The sequence below is a fragment of the Triplophysa dalaica genome, chromosome 12 (assembly GCF_015846415.1).
Source record: "Triplophysa dalaica isolate WHDGS20190420 chromosome 12, ASM1584641v1, whole genome shotgun sequence".
Lineage (NCBI taxonomy): Eukaryota > Metazoa > Chordata > Actinopteri > Cypriniformes > Nemacheilidae > Triplophysa > Triplophysa dalaica.
In genome coordinates, this window is record NC_079553.1 from 21,167,729 (window position 1) to 21,193,246 (window position 25,518).

Consider the following 25,518-nt stretch of genomic DNA (forward strand, 5'->3'; position numbering starts at 1 on the left):
TGTGCATATATAAAATATAGCTTAATAACACAAAAAGCATGATAACATGATAAAAACAGGATTTTTAACATTTTATATTATATATTTTATTTTATATACACGTGTCATATGGTGTGAATTTTTTTTTCTAATATAATATAGCATAAGACTTATTTAGACCTTTTCACCATTATACCATATGGACATATTTACACATTTATTTGTCTACTTCCCATGTGTTGTGATTCTCAATTCTGTGAACTATTGATTGCATTTCTGCCAAATTTGTAATTAAAATAAATACATTTTTCGTTTCAGAAAATAGAAATAGAAAAAAGTGTCGAAATAACAAAAATACGAGATGAAAGATCATCAAAGATATCAAATTCATATTCATTTTTTGAACAACACAATACTGCAATAATCTTTTTACATGAGGTGGTCTTTAATTGTTACGTGCTGGTATATGTGCAAAACTAAGTAATTCATTTAATCTTTAATTAAAAACAAGATATCTCGAATCTTAAGTATTATTTAAATCAGCCCCAGGATGTGAAGTGTCCTTACAATCTTACTGTCTCTGAAAGTGAGATTCTCCAGATTCTCCAAAAGCATTTTAGAAGTGGATAATACAGATATTTTTTTTAGTCAAGCTCTTTAATCCTCAGAGGACATAGAGCTGTGTTTCTAAACATTCTGTCTCACTCACACACTCCCTCATTCCTCTCTCTCTCTCTGTTGCTTTAGTGCTCTCTCGCCCCTCTGTTTTTTTCCTCCCAGAGTCGTTACGGCACTTGTCGAGTTCAGCTAATCCTTAACTTCACACGTGAGACTCGCAGCCCACAAGAGTGTCGCACGGTTCAGCTAAACATATCTTTCATCAAATGGGCCTTGGCATTTCTGCCATAAGCTGGCAATCAATAGCGAATGTCTGATTCGGCCTGTTTTCTGCACTCCCTATTTTCTGGCTTGTCTGGGAGCTGGATATTTATTCCAGTGCGTCTACGTAAAATCAAAGAGGCTAAACTGGATTCCTGCAGTCCTATGAAAATGTTAACGAGTGGCTGGGTTAAAATTACAGCTCTGTCCGCAGCCTGGCCAAAATTCAAACTAGTCATCTTCACTTTCTAGAGGACGACACGCGTCCACGTACAATCTCCATCATAAAGGACTTAATTGAATGGTAACTTAAGCAATTGCCAACGTAATGAATAGACAAGCGTACTGGACCATGTAATGCATAAGAATGAGATGTGTGGAGACGACAATACAGTCGATCATTCCCACAAAATAATCTTTTTATCCATACAATAGAAATACCATGTTTTGGAACCCTGGTCCTTTGGTTTTTGGCACGTATCATGGTAATTCTGTGTTTTTTACAATATTGTAATTGTCCATCCCAAAATTAAAAATCTGTCATGAATTACCCCCAAATTGTTGCAAACCTATATACATTTCTTTGTTCCGTTAAACACAAAGAAAGATATTTGGAAAAATGTTAGCAACTGAGATTTCTGGGGCACCATTGACTACCATACAGTACAATACAATTTTGTATATTGTTTTGTTCGAAGACACTTCATACAGGGTTTGAAACTACTTGAGGTTGAGTAAACGAAGACAGAATTTTATTATTACTTCTATTATTATTATTTAATTATTACTCAATGAACTAACATGACTTTTCCAGAAACTAATGGAATATTTTACTGCTAACAATGTATTTACATCTCTTGTGTAAGATGTTTTACTAACTTTCATTCACTTTCATAACTTTCATCACTTTGCAGTTTTTTTGTGACGACACAGAACTCAATTTAAAATACTTTTGACTGCCATGTAAGTGCAATTATTCAGTACAATATAAAATAGTAAACTACCGTATTACCGTCTGATATCATAATACCACCACATCCATTTTTTGTCCATTGCCACCCAAGAAAACAAGGTCATCAGCCCCAAGACATTGACGAGTGAAGCTTCTGTTGTATCTAGGACAACGTTTTGATAAATTAGCTACATCGCTGCTCTTGTGTTTTGTTAAGTTTAAAATAGGCTCGTAATTAATCAGTGGAGGATGGATAGAACACTGACGTCTGAAAGAGAGGTCGCTGAGGGATCGGCCCGATGCTGCCGTGGGTTTGACAGATGGAGATTATACGGTGAACTTCTGTTCGACATCGCCGGAAGCTTTCGCCCGCCATTACGGGAGTCATCAGTTAGCTGGTATTGACATTCCATTACGGTGGGCAAATAGCCACGTTGTTTCGTATCTTTACAGGCTGTGCCCGACATTTTGACTCGATGAGGTACTGCTGCAGTTTCTTATACCCTGAAAACTTTGCCATGTTCTGTTATTATTTGTTCTGTTATTCTCGGCAGGTGGAATAGTTGAGCTATCAAAACCCAATGTTGAAATTCAGTTTACCACTTTATGTTATGACACGGTTCATTTTATTCTCTTACAATGCGTCCAAAATCATATTCTATGACAGTACGTAGGGATTTAAATGAAGTACCCATCTATCCACAGTAAAAACATATAGTATGTGTGGGGGTAGTATGAATAGATTTCGGACGTAGTGCATCCGCCATGTTTTATTGTCATGCTCTTTGATCTATGACGTATTAACTTATTCGCCGCCAGCCTCTTTAAAAAAAGTTGCCAGCCTATGCCAGCGTTTTTTAACATTTTCACCCAACTTTAATGGCAGACAATACATTTTCAATATGTCAAATGAAAGTCTCAGCTTTCAAACAAAAGAAACCGTATTCTTCTATCTTCATTTGTTCGTTTTTTTATTACTCCGTAGATGTGGGTATGTTTCTTCAAAAATGCATCACTTTGATTAAACAGCTGAGATAATTAACGTTTTTTGTCACAGATTCCGCCCAGATTACACTCATAATTAAAAAACGCTAAAACATATACGTTCTAGGTTCTGGGATTCTGTACTTTTTCCCAAAGGTGTGTATTAGCGCCACCTGCTGTAAAACAGCACTAACACTGATTGCCTTAAAAACACGTCTTTGGCTGGGAACCGTTTTTTTTAAATGACGAGATAACTCGTCAATGGCGGTAAAAGAGTTAACATCTGTACTTGCATTTAAAAACAGACATCCACTTTGAAGTTTTCCGCTTTTTTGATTTATTTAAATTTGGAAAGTTTAACCGTTGCTCAGCTCCTGTTGCATCATGGGATAGAGTGTCCATCTGATGCACACTCAAAAATCTCGGATGAAGCAGTAGAGCATCTGGGTATTTCTCTACACCAACTATTTGTACATACCGAGGTTTCGAACATACTACTCAAGACTTTCGCCTATTAAATAGTAGGGAAGAAGGATGGAATAGTAGGGAACATCATGTCACGCAGGAGATGAATAATTATCAATGCATGAATCAAACTCGTTTAGAATGCCTACAGCTTCTGACACAGTTTCATCGTCTTTTAAATTATATCCTTGATGTGGGCAGGGACAAATCATATAGAACGGTTAAAGTATTTTTTTTCAGTCCTTCTTCCGATGCCCATGTGAGATACCGTATCATGTGACCACCTTCGTTCTCATTGGTAGTTGTTATATCACTTTGTTGCATCACTGATCACGCACATGTTGCATCACCAGAGGTCAGTCACATAACCATTAATTATCAGCTCTCATTTACAATGAATGTTGTTTGTGCTGTATGCATACTGTCTGCATTATGTAGTACATGCACTAATCATACTCTTTGCACTATGTTGTATGTGCACTACATGCACCTATATAAACACTCAGTACTATTTAGTAGGTGCAGTATTCAAACTCTGCACTATGTACATTTGGCACCATGCATACTTTTTCATGCACTAGTCATTCTCTGCCCTATGTGTTATGTACACATCACACTCTGCACTGTAGAAAGTGCTCTTTGCATACCACTGCACTACGTAACATGTGCACTATGCATAATTTCTGTACTGTGTAAACTCTCCTCACTGTGTCATATATGTACCTATACATACTCTCTGTACTATTAAGTGGGTGCTCTTTTCAAATTCTGCACTAGGTAGTATGTGCACTTATGCATACTCTCTTCACTATGTGGTAGTGTATTATGCATACTTTTTGCACTATGTAGAAGGTGACCTTTCCATACTCTTGACTTCCCATTCTTTCTGAACTATGAAGTACATGAGTATGTAGAATGCAAGCTACTTCATGCGTATGTTTGCATACTTTTTTTGGTACAGTATGTGCACTTACCTCCTAATCTCTGCACTGTGTAGTATATGCACTATGCTTTCTTTTTGTCGCTATTTAGTACATGAGATTGTCTATTCATATATTGTAAACAATTTGCCAATGGTATAGTCCAGTCTGTGTTAAAATCATTTTTTCAGGGCTCATTGCTCACAAGCTTTTGTGTTTGTGACTGTATTCTATTGACTTGACTGTGTTCTTTCTTTTTAGTTGTAGAGTCGTCGTTCATAATGGTTTATGGAAGTGGATGGGCACCGCTGATCTATTCTGGTGCCGATCCTATTTCCATGGTTACAGCGACTTCTCCTCAGGATTATGGTTGTTGTAATTCTTTTGTTTTTCAAATGAAGTTGAAATGACTTTGACCTTCTACAGAATACAACCTAACAACCTCAGAGCTCGAGGTACGCCCATATTGAAAGGTTTATACATCATTGCTTAAAATCTACTTTTTTATTTTCACATCAGCAACTGAAATGAGGCGCAGAGGAGTTTCTCTACAGTACCTGTTTGTCCTAATGATAGGTGTTGGCAGCACGCATGTGAGTTTCCATCCGAACGAGGCCAGTGACTGCAGCAGTGGAATATAGTCGTTCTTCACCTGTAAACCCTGAAGAACACAAACACACACTTCACTAAACTTCATCAGAGTCACACACTTCACACATAACAGTCTACTGCATCAAACAAAGAGAGAGAACAAATCCAGTGCGATAAATATCGATAGCGATAGTTTAATTTCCGCTCTGTTCTCAGAACAGCCGTTGATATGAAAGCTGTGTTGTATGCAGAGATCATGAGAGAGTTTGTTTAATTGAATGATACAGTGTTGTTTTGAGCTGTCACAGGTTGTCCTGTGGTTTGAAAAAAAAAGGCTTGTGCTCTCATTTCAGAACGAGCACACGGGAAGTCAGTGCGGTTTAACGGCACCTGTCCTCGGAGGAAAAGATGTCGCGTGTCAGACACAAGACAACACACGCACACTCATAATGACAGTACGCTACGTGATAATACTTCCCACTTGATATGGCACGGGTTCGCCACAACCCTAGCAAGTACATACTATGCAATTAGCAGTGAGTCACTCTGGGGAAAGTTTAGAATTGTTCGTTTAACAATATGACAAATTGTGAAAGGCTCAAATTCAGCTGTTCTCTTTCTACGTCCTTTACAACTCTAATATGTCTTCCTGTCCACTGTTTACATTGGCAACTGCCTTACCTAAAAAAATTATTTCTGTCATCGGTTATTTACTCTCATGTCTTTTAAAACCTGCAAATTACTTTTTCTTCTTTGGAACAGAAGAGAAGATATTTCGAGACATGTCTCAGTGGTTTTGTGTCCACACAATGGAAGTCAATGGAAGCCGGTGTTGTTTGGTTACCAACGTTCTTCAAAATGACTTATTTTGTGTTCTGCAGAAAAAAGTCAAAGATTTGAAATGACCTAAATTGCCTTTAACCTAAATTGAACCGTAAGGGGTCTTTGTGTGACAAATGCTCAAAAAATTGTTAAAATAGTCACGTTATAAACAGATTTGACTTCTTTAGTCATATCTGTGAGCCTAAGTCTCAATGCTGCAGCATGTAAAGATATTAACTTGTGTGTTCTATTGGGCAGGAACCTTTTCTATTCAAACATGGCAATGGCCATGTGCACAAAGCAAGATTAAAAAAGAAATTATTGATTTTGTTAAGTGTGGATGAACTTGACTGGTCTGCATAAAGCCCAGACCTGAACCCAGCTTAACCTAAACGCACATAGTACATAGTCATTTTTGAACAGAAAAAGGGCCCTTACAAAACATTTACAACAAAGATTGAAGATTATTATTGCACCCAATAGCATACTCCACCACTCAAGCCCTCCCTTTATACAGCGGTTGACATAGAACTAAAATGTCGTCACGTTTTAGCTTCTTTTCTGAAGGATATAAAGTATTTAGGAAACACGCTGTGTAGAGCAGTTTGTCCCTTTAGGGCTACTGTAGAAACAACATGGTGAATTCCATGTAAGGGGACCCGTGGTGTATGTAGATAGAAATAGCTCATTCTAATGTAATAAGAACATAACGCTTCATTATGTAAAGTCTTTATACACCTCTGAAGACATAGTTATGTATATCATATTGCATTTCTGTCAATAGATCCTATAAAAAATTACACATTGGACCTTTAAAATAAAATAATTCAAAATGGTGTTTTATGGTTCGGCATTAATATATATTTTGATTGGAATTACAGGAATAGATAAACATGTTTATAATAAAGGGTTGTCCCAATACTTTTGTCCATATAGTATGGCCATATAGTATGGTATGTATGACCCAACCATAGGTTGAAACAGGCGGAAAAAATTAAACCTCCAGTGTAAGATGCCTCAAAGTGCTGGTTTCTCAGCTTGCTATGTATTGGAACAAAGCCAGAGTCTAAGTTTAGTCCTCTGTGAGGAATGTGTTTCAACCTCATCCTAGTTCTGATGCTCTTTCGTCAGATTGGTGGAATTGTTGTGGGTCATGTGTTCAGGTTCTGTTGAAATGGTTTATGGGTATTTGCATTGGCCAGGACCACATAAACGGCTGCCCGGAGGGGAGGTTCAGAAATGTGATAAAAGGTTTTTGTTGGAATCAGTCCCAGCAGTCGACCATGTAAACTGGACCCCAGACTCGGAATAAAAGCAGAGATGAGAAAATCTGGTCTGTTAATGCTTTTGCGTTGCAGTGGGATTGTGTGAACATCTACACGTTGTTGAAGTGCTTTTGCCGGGCTTTTGAAATGGAGCAGAATCGAGACACTTTAAGAATGAAAGTCTTTACATTTTGTCATGAAATGCCATTCGCATCTATTTTATAATGTCATGACTTTCAGATGAGTGTAAACGCTATCGGTTTCAAAACATTGTTCTGTTTGTAGAGTTTCCTCCATAGTGTCATTAAAAGCACATACAAATATTATTTAGAGAAAAGAATTCTAATTTCGTACTTACACTTTCAACTTCCTGTTATTCAACTGGTTGTCAAGGCTGTTAGCAAATCAACGTTACAATATCGAACACATGAATTGATTAAATGTTTACTGTAAGACCTTGAATTTGCTTCATGTCGCTTCCGATAAAAGCATCTGCCAAATGCATTCATGTCAGTAAATGACATAGAACATTCAAAGCCAATTTCGGACTCTCACCTAGACTTCACTTCTCGAAAACTAAAAATAAGCCAACCTTATTTTACGCCAATATCACACTTTTCTACCCTGGGTCTTCAGAACATCATGTCTGTTATAAATGTTCTGATGTCTAGGCTATAAATAACCTCACGAACTGACACCATCTATCACGCTTAGACTTCATAAAGTCGCAGAATCCTCAGGAAAAACATCAGTCTGGCAGTCATTTTAAAACAAAAATATATATTTTTGTGAATTGAGGATTTTTTCTGCTTCATCAGGTTCATCTCGCCGCATTCATGCCGACCGGTTGTTCTTTGTATCTGCGGGGTGCATATTTTTCTCACCTCTGCAGGAGCCATAAAGGTTACATCGCCAACGGACCTGATTTAATGGTCCGTCTACTGTCTAGATATCACACTGTTTCGATGACCACACTGACCCTCAAAATTCATTTTCTGCTCCAACTGCGTTTAAAATATCGCGCCAGAAAAGCAACGCGTCTTGGTTGTGTGTCAGTGCAACCTCTGTAGTTTCCCAAGACGTTAATGCTGTAATCGTTGATTTATGGTTATGTCGTTCCAAATCTTAATGTAGCTTTTGTCGCCGCCAAAACTCTTGATCTGTTCATTTAACAAACCTGATGTGTGTTTTATGTTTTGTGGATGAAAATTGTAACGTTTTCTTGTCCTCTAAAAATGGTGTTAGGTCACTATAAAAAGTCTTTGTATGACAAGAACTGCTTAACAATTCTGGAGAATTCAACTTTTTTTTTGTCTTTTACAGATATTAAAGTCATGTCATGCGTGCTGGAAACAACATCAAGGTGAGTAAATAAACATTTAACTTGTATTTTTGTGTCGATTGTTCCTATAACGGACATTTCAGATGTAATTTTGTGGGAAATACAAATGTTTCAAATCGCCGCTGTCCTTCTGAAACCTTGTATGTCCAAATTTGATGTTTTTCAGGAAATGGAAAAAATAATGAGCTTTTTCGATGATTGCATACTGTTTTTTCAGAGATGACAAGGACTTTTTAACACTTTTTATTGGTTAGATATGAACAAAACCCAGTGACGAGCATAAAGGGCAAATAATAATAATGATTTATGGCATAAAATTAAAACGACGAGATATGAAGATACAAGGTTTCAGAAGGACAGCAGTGAAATACTTTAGAAAAAATATGCTTAGAATAGTTCAGGTTATGTAGTCCTTGTTCAATTTTGATGACAATGTTTTTAGTTCATAGTAAATTCTTAATTGTCGACTTCATTTAGCCAAATATGAGATGTTTTTGTTCTCCTCAACAACATGCTCTTTTGCACAGAAGCCTTGTAAAGATTCATTATGAGTATCCTGATGCGACCATCGTGTTAAGTTAATCTTATTTTTCTTCTAATTGGGTTTCTGGTAACTGCTAACAAGAGTTGTGCTGTGCTTCAAACAGCTACTTCATAAAGCTCATCTCAACCTGGTGGACTTTCTTAAATTGGTCTCATCTCAGAAACCTGCATCACTCATAGATCAACAAATCCAATCTGCCGTTATCCAAACATCTGAAGGAAAACAGTCGAGGCCAAAGTGTTTAGAGCGGAGACTGTAGAGACATGGCATGCTTCAGAACATGGGAAAAGAATTTGAGCATGCGGTAGTTACGCAAGACATTAAATAGACATGAATATTTTTTGGGGTAAGAAATCCAGGGATTTAGATGGAAAAACCATAACAGGGTGGGACTTCATTTCACATCAATGCCCGTGTGGGATGAGCACTCAGTGGATTTGTATCAGTATGTTTACTCACAAATTGTTTCTTAAATAGGATGCAGGGATGAAACGTTTGACTATCTTTTTATATCCGTGTTGATCACGGTAATTTCCATCATTCCACCCGAGCAGAAAATGCTATTGCTCAGATGTTGCTCTTCGTAGCTCTTGAGATTTGATGGAGTTCTCAGTTGTGTTTCGTTTCTTAGTCTCAGATGTTTCTTCCAGAATTGTTTAGGAGAAATAAAAACAGAATCAAAAGAGACTGTAACTGTTGAAATCTATGAAGAGTATGCAGGTGTAAATGAAACGTTTTGTTTGTCGAGGTCAAATAATCTGGATGTGGGTGAATTTGATGAAAAATGTTTGAGTTCATATTGAGATTTTCAATAATATTGACTTTTGATCACAGACTTGACAAATCTGAGCTCAGTTTGACTCATTGTTGACGTCTCTTCTCAAACTCTGATGACAGAGACATTCGTGAGATTTCTTACTCTTTATCTCAGGAGAAATATCTGAGACGACACATATAGGAATAGTTCACCTCCAAAATAGTAATTCTGTCATAATTTACTCGCCCTGTTGTCATTTTCAACCTGTGTCATTTTCTTTCTTCTGCAAAACACAAAAGAAGATATTTAGAAAAATGTTGATAACCGAAAACCGTTGGTCCCCGATGACTTTAGACACAAAACAAATGAAAATGGTTTTCTGTTGGCAACATTTTTCAAAATATCTTCTTTTGTGTTCTGCACAAAAACAAAGTAATAAAGGAATTATATGATTAAAGGGGCATGAAAGTAATGACATGTTGAAGGTGGACTATTCCTTTAACTTTCAATTTTCTTTACATTTATTCTCATTGTTTTAAAAAACAATTAAGATGTTAAAGAGATCTCATCCATCATTGTAAAAAAAAAGAAAAAAGAATGTTGCACCAGTTTGGTCACCACCCGTGGTTGCTTGGATCATTACAGTGTCAGCGTGACACATGACATACATGACAACAACAGGACAGACTTGTGTTTTCTCTTTTCCTCCGCACATGACGCAATGTGCCTTCCTGAAGTATTTCAAAATACTTCTTAATAACATGAGAACTTCACTCTCAGTGTAATAAAAGCCTGTTAAGGCTATTTCCCCCTCAGTGCATCAAAACTAATAAGTGTTGCTGGAGAGGAAATCTTCAGAGATTATTCCTCAAGGAAATCTAAAATGGAAAGCAGTTTTTTTGGGTTGTGGTGGTTCAGAGGCTGAGCCCTGGTGCCAGAGAGCCCTCATTGCATTACATGTCCAAGGTTACACTCATATTGATTTTCTTCCTTACGACAGGAATAGAGCTCTCACTCAATTTGACTTGTATTGAACAAACGCGGCTCACTTACCCAGAACAAGTGCTTTAGACATTGGTGCATACGTTCAAACATCAGCATGTATTGTTTTTTCTCTAAGAAAGAAAAATCTCTTTTTGTTGTTGTTGTTATTTTATAATTTTCTATCTTTGTTGTTTTCCGTCTTTAATTCTAAATCTGATTGATGTATTTTGGTATGCGTTTATGTATTACATTTTGCTTCTCGTTTTGTTAAGTTTAATTACTGGTATGCTGTTTTTATTTATGTAGTGTATGTGGTTGGAGAAATTCAATAAAAAAGAAAAATCACAGAAGAGATGTCAACAGCGTGTCAAACTAAGCTCAGATTTGACAAGTCTGCAATCAAAAGTCAATATTATAAAGATCTCCAGCATTTTTCATCAGATTTATCCAAATCCAGATTGTTTTACATTCACAATTTACATTCATTTCACACCTCCATATTCTTCATATTTTTTACCAATCTCATGTGTTTCTATTTTTATTTCTCCGAAGCAATTTTTGAAGAAACATAAATAGGTACGTTAATGAAACACGTCTGAGATCTCCTGAGCTATAAAAGAACAACATCTGAGCATCCTTTTTTTGTCCTCCCGGTCATGTCAAAGAAACACTAAATAAACAAACGTACACAATGCCCATCTTCATAAATTACCCTTTGCGGCACTATATTAAAAAGCACTTCTCAGAGTACCATCAGTCTGTATAATGAACATTGTGCAGTAATTGACCAGCGCAAGAGAAACCTGATTTACGAGACATGTGGAATAAACGTACGGGCGCGCTGAAGACTGAAATATCAGCGAGCGAATATGACAATGATTGATGGCCTCGCCGTAGACAATGTCAGACAGCAGCTGAACATATAAATTCAAAACGTCTCCATGCATTGGTTAAAAGATCCCTCCGTCCGTTGAAACTCTGCATGTATGTATCGTTCTGATGGAATATACATCAACACGCCCTTACGGAATATTACTACTGAATGCTATTTACGGTACCCTTAAATTACGGCCGCAAGGAATGCTGGGAAATGTCAAGCCTACTCCTATTTGAATGCAGCCCGTCAGGCGAGCGCTGCAGAATGAAGTCGGACAGAAACAGTGTGTCCTTACTGGCTACAGAATCACGGATCGGCACAAAAGAGAGAGAGAAGTAAGTGGGATGGAGAGGTGTTGGATTATACAATAAAGCTCAAAACTCGATTACATTGATAGCATCAGTACACAGCGCTAACTAACACAACACACACACACTGAAGTGAGACCAACCCGAGAGAAATCTATGCTGAACTGACCAATATCTGATGTCAACAAGTGAGGCTTAGTCTCAGAGCAGCAGGACCCATTACTGTCACTCAAACAGCCCTCCTGATGTGCCGTGGGATTTACTGCTGCTGCATTGTGTATTTAACAGTGAACTTCACAGCAACTTGATGTTGTTTTGTGTGATTTAATGTTTTTTTTATTTTTATGCAGGAAATTTGGTGGTTGTGTGGCACTGTTGTGAAAAGAAAAGTAAAAAGGAGTGACTTAATCCCAGCGGAACACAACAATAAAAACCATTACAGAAATTCTAATGGTTTCCATTAAAAACCAATATGAATTATTAGCCAATTCCATTAAAACAATTACAGAATTCCTTTTTGGGCATTATTCCAGTAGGATTCAAGTGTTCTCCCTGCTGAAAAAACAATAGAAACCTTTTAAGAAGTTATAATGGTTTTAATGGAATCTGTAATGATTCTACTAGTATGTGATATATTCTTCTGGTTGGATGTTGAATCCTATTGAACACTGCTCAAAACACACAACAAAAGGAACTTTGTAATAGTTAAAGCTTATGGTGCATAATGGTGTTTTAATGGAAACCATTAGAATTTCTCTAAAGGTTTCTGTTTTTTTTTTCAGCAGGGCTGTTAGTTCCCATCTGCCAGACAACATCGGACCAATACAATTCATCACATACATGTAGACACCATGATAGTTACTATAGCATTGCTGTTCTTTTGTTGCACAAATTGCTTATTGTTTCCTCATACTTTGTAAGTGGCTTTGGATAAAAGCGTCTGCTAAATGACTAAATGTAAATGTATTAAATAACCATTAGATCAATAACATTATCTGTTGTGCATTGGGCAAGGTTCTATTTTTTTTCCAGTAGGGATAAATGGAAAAAATATGAGTACATGTCATTTGATTTTAGACTACATTACATCAGGGGGTTGGAAACTGTTGTGTTTTGGTCGTTTTGCAAGCAAGAAACAAAAAAGTTGGATTCATTTACTGTTTTGGCAATGGTTTGGATATCACATCATAAGATTTTTCTGTATCCCAATTAAACTTATAGTTTATTCATAAAATGACGAAGAGAATAAAAGCTACTCCCTACTAATGAAGAAAATGTAAAAGTATTCGTTTGTGGTATTTTGGCAAAATGTTTGTGAACCCCTGTGTGACATGAACATCGGATCACGTTGTTGATTTGTAGAGAAAATGAAACAGAAATGAACAGAAATGTGTGTCTTACTCACATCAATGACCGTCCACTGTTCCACCACTATAGCATCATACGCTGCCGCTGCGTTTGTGTCGCCCTCCACGCCCTCCTGGAACACAAACACGCTGTCCACCGTTTTAGTGAGCGGATCTGCTGGAAAGAGAGAAGACGTGGTTATTCATTTTGTTTAAGCAAAAAGTTTGTGGTACGCAACGCTAAGCATTAAGCATGGAAACAACTCAAGACACAGACTTTATCTAAACTATACACAACTTATTATATGACCAGAAAATCTCTTCTTTTATGCTGTTCTACTTATCTAAGCGTCTATTCATACGTGTTAATATAGTTTTATTGAATGTTTTTGTTGAATGCTCTTTCATTTGTAAGTACCATTGGGTTTAAGTGTCTGTTAATGAATAAATACAAACTGTCATCTTAAAAATGTCTTGTTGTGTTCCATAGAAAAAAAAACAGCTTTTGGATTTGGAATAACATGATGGTGAGTAAATATTTATAATAATACAATTTTAGGATGAATGTTTCCTTCAAACTGTATTGAACCAGTAAAATTTGAGAGAAGACATCTTGAATGGAAAGAAAAAGCGATGGAAAGACAAACAGAGTCTGACGAATGACCAAAATATCCGTAAATAAATCTGGAATGTTCCTGATGAAATAAACTGCTTTAGATTTCACATTTTAATGGCCCGAAGTCCATGTCCCGTGAGGTTCCTGCGCTTGGCCTTAATTTACCCTGAACTACATATACAGAAGGATAATAAGCTCTGTTGAGAATAGAAGACGAAAGCGCAGGCGTCTGGGACCCTCTCACCGTCCCGTGTTATCCCGGCTAAACGTCCTCTCCCGGCTCTGCCCCGCCTCTATTTACACACTAATGCTGTTTGTGCTGCCCCTGTCGGGTCTGGGAGACACTCCAGATTACATTACGGGGGGCTGAGGGACAGAGGGGATCCGGCTGATGGGGGGCTCTTAACGTCGCCGGCGTTCTTTCATCAAAAAAACCTATTTAGGGCCGCACTTACTCAATTGAAGACATCTCACCGGCCTTTCAAACGGGGCCATTGTTCTGGCCGCCATACATCAGATGTTCCCACTTGGGAGCGTAATTGGAAAAGTCCACTTGGGAGATTGCCTCAGTCGGGCGGCTCGTCTGGACGGGCGGTGATGTCTCAGGTGAGAGAGTGAGAGAGAATGCGTTTTTTTCTGTAGACACGGCAAACGTTGACTCGATATGGCGATGGCTCGGTGAGGAGGCCACTTATGGAGATTGACAGGAGAGAGAGACGGTCCGATTGATGGAGTTCAGATGTGGAGTTAGTCTGGTGACTCAAAGCATTTAAACGTGAAGGACAGAGTCGCTAATGCTTCAGACTGCTTATGTATATTTTACAGCGCGGGGTGGAAATAGGCAGAGACGACGTGAGATTAGAGGATGTGCACATATTAAGTGAAACTGGCACGCCTGCGTATGAAAAAGTGTGTAACTTTGGTGACCCCAGCGGACAATATCATTGCTCAGGTCTCCGTTGTGTGTTCAAGACTCAACAAGTCTCAGATGTTTCTTCTGAAAATGAATAGGTAGAATAAAAAAACAGAAACAAAAGAGAATGGTGAGTATGGAGGTATAGAGGTCAAATAATCTGGATTTGTGTGAATTTGTTGAGAAATGTTTGAGCTCATATTGAGATCGCAGACAACACAAGTCTGAGCTCAGTTTGAGACATTGTTGACATCTCTTCTGAAACTCTAATGACAGAGACATCTGTCAGATTTCTGACTCTTTATCTCCAGAGAAATATCTGAGACGCACATGAAACTGTAGCAAATGCTCTCCATTTAATCTCATTGATGCCGAGGAGAAATAATTGAGACGTTAGAGAGATCTCATCTGTGATTTGTCTTCCATAAATAGTTTTGCTGTGGGTTGAACAAGCATGTCCACTTGCCATCAATTAATCTAGAAGTTGTCTTTTTTGTACATATTTTAAGGTAAATTGCTATTTGCAATACAAACAAATAAAACTAAATATTTAACAAGAAAAATAATTTAAGGTGAGACTTTATTCTTCCATTTTAAAGGGCAGTTCACAAATAACTATAATGACTACTGTAACTATTTGGGTCTACACCAGCAGACGAGAACGTTATATTTATTTTTATTCTCCGCCCTGCAGTTTTCCCAAACAATAGAATGAATGTAGATGACCTGCTGCTGATGCTTTCGTTTTCATTCCCGAACGTCTTTTCTTCAAAATATGACAGCAGAGGCTGGATGCTCTTTCTGAAGGCTGAAGGTGCGATCGTGTCCGGGATGTAAAGCATATATTTTGCCAGCTTGCTCAGACTCATAAATGTTATGTATGTATAATATCCCGCCCGTAAACAAATTCAGACATTAAATCCTGCGTTGCGATCATCAAAAATTATCCATCAGAAGTTTTGACAGGTTTCATTGTTCATAAGCTGGAAAAATAGTTCTGAAAGTGATCCCAACCATATTGCTCTCTTTATCGCTATAGTTGTGATGTGAACCCCGCCATTAAACTAAATGGAGAATGATTTGAAAACTTTTTTTATGTTATCATATAATGTGAACGGCCCTTAGGTACTTCATCAAATACTCAAAAGAAAACCGTCAACCATATTACGCTTCAGTGTGAACGCAACAAAAATGTATTAAAAATGTAAAAAATAATAAACCGCATAAAAAATAATACACTTCACCTTTAATTAATGAAAAGGTGTGTTTATACGTGTCTCTCGTGGAAAAGAAACGAGTCCACGGTTCCTCATCTGAAATGAGTCTATTCATACTCGCATACTTTTGTGCATCAGAAATGCGACGGCGGAGGTATCTCCCCATTCTTTTCATACCGAGATAATGTCTTATTGGAAATTCATACGCTGAATATCCGCCTTCGGGGCATCTGTACATAGACAGAACAGCATGAATAGTCAGGTGCATAAATGTCACACAGCTGTGAGCACAAATGCTTTTCTCTCTGAGGGGGTGGGGGGGATGCGGGGTTGCTCTGAAGACATACAAAAGAAGTGTTGATTATCTTGCTGTCTCGTTCAGCAGGTTCGGAAGTTGGAGCTTGTGGATGACCACATGGGTCTCCTGCACACGTGTGAATCTTTAAATGTAAAATGAACGGTGGTGGCTTCTGAGCTAAAAATTTACCGTCGGCCTGATGGGCGGCCGGCTTTTATCAACACCACACCCATCACTTCTTTTTCTCACCATGGAAACCAGTCTGTTAGGAGAGAGAGGGAGAAAGGAAGATTCTTGTCGTGGGCCGTTGTCCTGGACATCCTCAATGTCACTGAGACGGAGGCAGACGAGGTCACAGGCGAAGTGTAAAAGTAAATCAGTAGAGCAGAACGCCACACAAACAAAGAGAAAAATCCATCAGGAGACTCTGAGCCGACACAAAACCCCCATCCAGCCCTGGACCGGTGGATAAACTCATATCTGCTACCTGGAGGGCAGATTGTGAGGGTGATGAGGAGCGCCTGAGACTATCTTTCTGATCTTCTATCAAATTGAGAGGCAAACCTGTCAAGAACACATCCAGGTCATATTTCACCCCCCAAAAAGACAAAAATAATGATTTTTTGCGTTGTCACACGACCAAGTACCCTTAAATTCTCAATATATTAAGGAAAACAATTAATATTATTTATAATATATATTATTTCATTTGTCATGGATTTTTATATCATGTTTTTATGGCTTTTTTAATGGCTTAATTTAATAGCTTTAATTTATTCAGTTTTTTACTATTAAGGTAATACATAAACATGTTTTGATGTGAAACATAATGGTACAAATTCTTCAGTAATGAGAGGTTTTGAGAATGTGATAATTAAAATATTACAATTCAATACATTTTAAAGTTGTATTTTCCTTATGCAAAACAGCAAATCTTTTTTATAATTTGTTCGTTCGATTTTTGCTGAAACGTGACCTTGACTTGTTTTTGTGAGACTCTTGCAGGGAATCTGTCTGGCTCGGGTTCTCTTATGCGTGTGCGCGAGTTCATCCTCGCATATTACAGACGTGTTGATGTTTACTGGGAGAACGCGCTGTGTGAGCATATCACCATGGAGTTCTCATTATGCATTCGTCGACCAGGCTCAAAGAGAAGCTAAATTTGGAGAGATCTGGACCATGTGCTCGCAGGACTGATAATGAATGCGACTCTAGTCTTTCATGTAATCAGACGCTTATGAAAAGTTGCTACACGCTGCTTTGATATCACATTGTTCCCGGAATCCACGGGGCGTCTCGCCTCGCACCTTCCTCCTCCTGTAACACTGCTCTCACTTCCTGTTATTTCTCTTCGCACGTGTAGTTGGCATGAACACCATCATTTAGCTTTTATAGTTCTGAAGCCTTAAAACATATTTGTGTCGAATATCTACTTTTGTTAACCTAAGTTACATCTTCGGTTAGTTGCTAAGGCGTCAGTATAATAATTGTTCCAATAAACCCTAATTTTGCATTGATGCATTAAGCACTCTTTTAACATTTACCTGTAAATCTGTAAAACGCAATCCACTCGGAACATGTTGCCTATCGATTCCCTAGAAACCGATCAGACAAATAGCAATAGCAAATGCAATGCTCATGTTTAAAACCACTCAGAACACCATAGCAACATCCTGGCAACCATCAGTAGTACCCTAGCATAGCAACACACTCCAATTCACACGAACACACACTTCGCATAGCAATGCCCTAGCAACCAGTCAGTCCACGTATAAAAACACTCAAACAGTTAAACGATGCCCATAGCAACCATTTACAGCACCTTAGCATAGTAAAACACAACATTCTACTCAGAGCCAATGCCCTAGCATCTGAACAGAACTGCCCTAGCAACGCCCTTGGCAACCATCAACTGCACCCTAGCATAGCAAGACGATATGCAATAGATTGTGAGACCCAAGCAACCAGACCACCCTAGTAATTTGCAAGGCAACATGTTTAAAACCACTCAGAACACCTTGGCAACACCCTGGCAACCACCCGCAGCATCCTAGCATCGTGCCATTGATTATTTTAGGGCCATGCACCAGTCCAGATGAACATTTGTTCAGTTCGGCCTCTCTGTGATTATTCTGGGCTACGTCAGGACAACTTGCCCCTGTAGATTTGCACAAAATTTGGCAGGAGCTTACAGAGTCTGCAAGGGAGTCATTACAGAAAATTAATTAGCTAATAAGAGGCTTGGGTTTTGCCACATTGCTACTTTTGCGCACACTCTCTTCCAGAGAGCGATAAATGATGACAGATACCCTGCTTTCCCAACGTCCCCCATGTTATAACCCAGCCACAAAACAAGCTATATCTGTTAGCTATCAAACACACAAAAGCTTAACTCAAACCACCAGAGCATTTCACACAGAGCAATGAGATCCTGTGCGCAGATCTCGCCTGCACGCCGAATTGCATTCTGTAAATACTCTACGTGCACTAGAGCGAGCGAAGCCCCGCGAGGTATTTTAATAGGATTCTTAATTACTGAGACAGAAAGTAAATAAAGCATGAGAAAAATCACATCAAACTGATTACATTTTTACCATTTTATGATTTATTTATTGGCGGTGATGTGATGCTCGAGTTACTTAATCATTTATCGCACTGTATATGTTGCAGATGCAGATAAGGACGAGGAAGATGTGACGACTCTTGTCTGATACTGTGCGAAGCATTGAGAAGTCAAGAATGGGTTCTCTCTGAAGGTTAGCTCATATTACAGATTTATGTTTTTATTCTTGTTTGTATAGTAATTTAAAATCTGTTACAGATAAACAACCCTGGTTGTAAAAAGAAAAAGCATCATTTGACAATTAGACAATGTATGTAATAACTACTTTTTTCTTGGTTAGAAATTATCTTTCTTCTCAACACTGTACTTCAAAAGCACAAATCAACAAATAACAGTCTGTCTTAAAAAAAACAAATAAGCAACAGCTAGTCTCAAAAAGTAAGAACTATAAGAAGTCTCACCATTGTCATTGGTCAGCTGAAAGTATCCGTCCACAAGTGATGCCCCGCTGTTGAAATGCTGGGTCATGTGATCAAGCCAGTTGGCTTCTAAAGTGCCTATACCTTCACCCATCGGCTGTATCCGCAGAGGCACTTTAACCGTGTAGTACTTGAGCTGACCCTCACGACGACCCGGGTAATTAAACATCCCGAAGAGCTCAGCTCCTGTGGGCACAAGTTAAATATACATTTCAATTAAAAATACATCAGTATAACACATATATTTTTATTGGAGGAAGAGATTTAATGATGAGCTTACAATTGTAGATAAGCTTCTCTTGCTAAAATGTAATCTGCAAATTATGGCTGCTTAAGACAATTTAAAGGTCCAGTTTAATTTAGAAATTTAGCGACATCTAGCAGTGAGGTTGCAAATTGCCACCAATGGCTCACTCCATCCCTTTCGTACCTCCCTTTCGAAGCACTACAATGGCTGACACAGAAATAAGATGTCGTCACGTTTCCACTTCTTTGCTGAAGGAGATAACGTATTTACGAAACATGCTCTGTAGAGCAGTTTGTCCCTTTAGGGCTACTGTAGAAACAACATGGTGAATTCCATGCAAGGGGACCCGCGGTGTATGTACTGTAGATTGAAATAGCTCATTCTAATGTAACAACAACATCAAGCTTCATTATGTAAAGTCTTTTTACACATCCTAAGACATCGTTATGTATATTGTATTGCATTTTTGTCTATAGATCCTCCAAATAACTACACACTGAACTCATTGAAACTGTAGGTGTGTTCTGTTTTTCCAAAATTAAGCAATTTAATGCACCATAATATCGGCGGTATTGTTACGCTACCTTCTGAAATGCCTTATTTTGGGCAAATTTAAAGAAATAATCAGAATGGAAAAAAATCAATCAAATATTGCAAACAAAGCATGAGAAACCACAGAAGTTGTACCAAATAATTGAGTCTTTGAGTCTGATATTTTCAATAATTCTGTGCTACTCAATGTAAATCTTGTAAGTGTAGTAACCATGTTTTTTGGCAGGTTGATTACCGTTTGGAACCAGAGTTTTACAATAAATATCATAGTTAGAACTTGTTTACCATTTGACTACAATATAGTAACCTTTTAGTTTGTTTATTTACAGTAAAGCCGTGGCTTATTTTTGACCCCTCTGGAATCATCTGGATTATTTTAAAATGGATGTATGGGCTTCTTGAAGCTTCATTATTTTGCGCCCCTTTGATTGTTTGTATTACAAAATCATGTGTGTTTTACTGAAGAAAGAGGAGGTCTTTTTGGGGTGAACCGTTTCTTTACCCATCAACAGTTCTGACCAGTTAGGTTTTGTTGCAAAATCAACATGGTTTTGCTGTTCTTCAATCTACAAAAGCCCCAAACACGCACTAACCAAGCTAGTTTTTATTTATTGGCTTAGTGTGATTTGTCGGTCTGTTGTTGCTCTCTGAAGTGTGTGCTGTTTTGCTGTAGTCCTTCACACTTCATTCATTAGCTTGGCCTAAGAACTCATTAGCTTGTGTCCTACTCGAGTAATTAGGGAAATTAGGTAATGTAATGTCAATCCTGATGGAGTATTCGGGCCGTCGTTTCTCACCAGAATAGCCTCGCTTCTGGGAGAATTGACCATCCGTTTGTCTAAATGAGATTATGTTTTGTAGAAAAACAAAACAGCACTTACGTCTGCCACGCAGAGAAGGAGCGCTCACCTAATGGATTACGATAGTGTAAGATGAATTTGTTTGTGTGCCCGACTCGGCCCCATAAAACCTTCCTATTCAGATCTATATTAGGACTAATGGGAAATTGACCAAAAAGATAAATATGGATGCACTTTAGTTTCGGCAGCGATCAGTTAGATTGCGACTGACTGCATTGAGTCGTTAGTCGCCCCTAACGGGAGCGGGCAGAGTAAATGAAAGAGCGTAGGCCGTTGGAGAAGCGTGTGCGGCGAGTAAATCACTCATTGTTTCTTCTGGGTTGAATGAGGTGGAGGCACAACAGGTGCTTCAGTAAATCTCCAAGACACTTTATTAATGACTTACTTTCATTTTATTTATTTTATGGATAAGAAAAGACAGGATATATATAAAAATAATTACATTCTTAAGAAAGTATTACTCCTGATATTCTGAAACCATCATTCTAAAACCTACTATCTCCATATTTTGTGATTTTATCTTTTGCCATACATCATTATTATTAGTCACCCTTTTTGTTTATTGCTGGATGAACAACTAACAGTTAAAAAGTTGTAAAAAGTGTTTGTCAACTTTGACAACACAGTTTTGAATAATTAAAAAATAATAGCAAAATTGGACATCCGAGAATTTGGAAGGACAGCAATGATATGTAAAAAAAAATATTAAGAATTTGAATTAAAAATAAAATTACATAAAATATTAAATTATAATATTTGTGCTAAAGAAACAGCATTTATTACTTTATCACTTGTATCTCAAATGTGTATTTTTACCACACATAACAGATTTTTATCAAAAGTTGAGATGCTTAAATCAATAGTGTATCCAAAAATGGTTTCTATTAACTTTCCATAGTAGGAATAAAAATGACTATGTTCAAGTCAATAGGGACCATTTTTTGGGTGAACTATTCTTTAACATTAGTTAATGCAAAGTGAGCTACCAAAACATGAACAATTGTATTTGCATGAACTAATATTAATAAAGATTTAACTGAATGCATTTACTAAAACTATGCAAAAAATCCTACTGTTTTATTTTTATGTGGATGAATGTACTTTCTGAGGTTTTGTTATTTTGCGTCCCAGATAAGAATTTTTTATATAACAAAATCACAAGAGGAGGTCTGCATCTGGGATGGCATAAGGGTGAAAACAGTTCTGACCAGCTAGGTTTTGTTGCAAAACAACATGTTTTTTGTAGTTCTTCAATCTATTTAAGCCCTAAACTACACAAACCCTAAAAATGATACAAATATATAATTATGCAAAAAATCTCACTGGTCCTCTTAATGGTTTTTTAAACATCTAAACGTTACGGTCCAAGGGGTCCATCTACAAATAACGTGAGTTAGACCCCCGTTGCCAGCAATGGGAAAGAAGAGATGGGCGTCATGCTACAGACATGTCTAATGACTTCTAAAGGGTCAATACGTGATCAGAACAGGTATGACAACCCTGTCTCCCCCTCCAGGATTACGGTCATCTTTGTTAACCTGTGTGACAAGGTCAAACACTCTGTATATGTGTAGTTATACAAAGCCACAGAACGCGACAAGTCATTAAGTGTTTGCATTGGTATTGCATCACATTTTCACAAAACACTGCAAAGGTCCAGACCTGTGTCTTGAGAAGAGCTGATGAGAATTGTGGAATTGTTTTAATCTTTCAAACGGGCCCTTTTCGTGTTTTCTCTGCTGCTATTCTCTCCTTTAAATTGCACTTCATACAGCACATTCATTTCCCTTTTGCTTTTTTACTTTTTTTGATGTTTTTAAATAGTTTGTTGTACTTTATTGAGACGTTTGTTAGCTCGAAGCTGAAGTATGTCAGGCCAGAGCCATTGTAGAGAGAGAGTTGCGCCAACGGAAGTTCAAAATTTTCGTGTGTCGCGTGATTCATGGAGCCCAAATGTAGTTTCAGGAAGTTTCGTTTTTTCTTTATAGTCCCCGTGAAACGGACGTTACGACCGTTTTTACTTTCGTATTGTGACAAATTTCCGAGTGAAAATGAATTTCAAGGAGAAAATGAGTTGCCGTGGCTTGCGATTTTCACTGCGAATGTGTAAAAATAGCTGTTGGATTGATTTTGAAAATAAACCGGCAGCAGGATGACAATTGAAGGGGAGGAGTTAACAGATGCTCCTGCCAAACCGTCTTAATTTTTGTCATTTCAGGGCGAAGTGCATTTTCAGATTTTAACTGAAGATTATGAAGGTACATACATTTAAGTATAGAGTAAGAGTAAGAGTAAGAGTAAGAGTAAGAGTAAGAGTAAGAGTAAGAGTAAGAGTAAGAGTAAGAGTAGAGATGAAATAGAAGTCAGAACTGTTCAGTCAGATGTTGACGGAAGAGATGTGTTTTCAGACGTTTCTTAAGGTATGCTTCACTGATGTCTACGTGTACAGGGTGAGCATTGGTATGCAAAATACTGTATGTTGGCTGAAAATGTACAGATGACCAGTCATAGCGTTTGGCCAGATCGTTTTGATTGGGCAACATTTTTTTGTCCTACACCTTTTACAAACGAAATATAATTATAAGAATATTATTTGACCACTAAATTTCTTGATTGCTATCAGGATGTAAAGAGATTTCCAACCAGCGTGACAAAACATGTTTCTGGACAGGATCACCTATTCTGCCTTTAACAGCATGCTATTTAATATTTATCATCCCGACTGCCTGATGAATGACAGTGTGGAGCTGAGCCAGTTACAATAGAAAATCAATCAGACTTTTTAAAAGTACAGTCGTAAAAAAGAAATCCTTGATTATTTTCTAAATGAATGAGGAAAAGATGCTAATTATATTAAATTTACATAAATTGTGCATAAAGAAACTCTATACAGAGTCTGTTTTAGCACCATTAGGATCTGTTGCATTGATATTATCTGAATGAATATACATGCAGATGTTCAAATCCCCTTTACTTTTCCATGGTGACTTAGTAAAGCATCATACTGAACGAATCCGTGTTGAATGGGAGACATGAAAATGTCACGATGAAAAATAAAAAAATAGACGCACATCAAGCACACGCCATGCAACTAACCTCGTCCTGCCTTTCTAAATAAATGTTTCACCCCGTGGCTCAACAGCTACACCGAGGGAGCAACAAACCTGCACCTCATCTGAGCTCTGAGCGTTTTACACCGCTGACCACCATCATTCTGTTTTATAGATGTTCGCCGGGAGAATCGGAGCGATTCGAGGAGGGAATGACTGTATTTATCAGCAGCGGTGATAACTCAGAAGACGCAGTGCGACGGGACCACCGGCAGCCCTCAATTTTGTGGCTGAATGGGAAAAGCTGGTGCGGCGTGAGACCGGCGTTACAGGATAATTTCGCCGCTGACGATATCACCTCCAGATGGAGACTTGGGTTGGCGGCACAAGATTCCCAGCATGATGAACACCGTGCACGGTTTAAGCAAAAGATGGTTCCCGAGCTAATATTGAGAATGAGGTAGGCCATCTGGATACTGGCAGAATAAAAAGAGGGTGAACAAAGCCTAATCCAGCGCCCGCTGTGTGTGTTTTTGTAAATGCCAAGTCTGCCCAATCCCATACGTCAAAGCGTTGCATAAAAAACTCAGTGACAATGCTTTTCATCGTGAAGAGATGAATGCAGGCCGATGAGAGGGTGTCGCGGCGTGTGTCACCCAGAGGACAAATGATTTGGTGCATCTTTCTGTCACCATGAGCGAACATTAGGGCTGTCCGATGTACTGCATATTCACAATGTGTTACTGGCAGCATAATTAAGCAACATGCTGAATATGGTGATTAATTTAATGTACTTGACCATTACGTTCCCTAAAGTCATAAGACTAGTTTTATGATCTTTCGTCGTATGGGGTTTTGCATGTCTAATAGAATTTTTTTGTTTCAATGAATCGATTGTACACTCTTTCTGTGCATTCAGTCCACACGTGGTGTGGTAAACAAGGTAAACGGTGCTTTTTGTATAAATGTATAAATGTATTGGTGCCAGTGTTGGGTAAGTTATTCTGAAAAAGTAATGAATTACTAGTTACTAATTACATATTTAGTAGAGTAATTGGATTATTTTACAAACAACCCAAAAGTATATAATTACTTATTACTTTCTATATCTAATGTCAACCTTGATTAGTTAAGTGATTCATGGATAGGCATGAATTAAATAAATAATAAAAAACTACATAAAGTACTCTTATTAAGTATTGTATACAATACACAGTATTTAGTTCAATTACATTTGAAGTAACTGTAATTAAATTATAATTTTTCCCATTACAGTAACTAACAATGTAGTAAATAATTACACCCAACACTGATCGGTGCATATCATTGGAAATTAATAATAATTTATTCCCACATGAAAAATACTTTAGTATGCTTAAGTGTTTATTATAGTAATATCTAGTAGTATTCCTAAATACTATAGTTTTTGAACCTTGAAAGTAGAGTATAAATCCAGTTAACTATAGGAGTCACTACAGTATGTTCTGTGGGTTTTTCCTTAGTTAAACAACAAACGAAAAGTGGTTGTTTGACTGGAATTACCCACCCTCGGTTGTTCCAGATATGTATACATTTCTTTGTTTGGTTGTACGCAAATAAATAAATCTACAAAAATGCTGACAGCTGAGGTTTCTGGGACATCATTGACTACCATAGTAGAAAAAACATTAAAAGAGAAATTAAGAAAACAAACAGTGCTGGGGCACCT

General features: G+C 37.8%; 1 protein-coding gene across 3 annotated transcripts in view; it reads right to left on the reverse strand.

Moving 5' to 3' along the window:
• The window catches only part of LOC130432761 (raftlin-like), an 80,671-nt gene that overhangs the window by 11,758 nt on the left and 43,395 nt on the right, over nucleotides 1–25,518 (reverse strand). For 2 of the 3 annotated variants that reach the window (XM_056762260.1, XM_056762258.1), the window contains exons 6-8: nucleotides 19,084–19,287; nucleotides 13,075–13,193; nucleotides 4,737–4,840 (exon numbers count right to left, since the gene is read on the reverse strand). In XM_056762260.1, the coding sequence (XP_056618238.1) occupies nucleotides 4,737–4,840; nucleotides 13,075–13,193; nucleotides 19,084–19,287 (427 nt within the window). The remainder of the gene's footprint in view (nucleotides 1–4,736; nucleotides 4,841–13,074; nucleotides 13,194–19,083; nucleotides 19,288–25,518) is intronic. The other variant, XM_056762259.1, reaches the window with a different exon arrangement.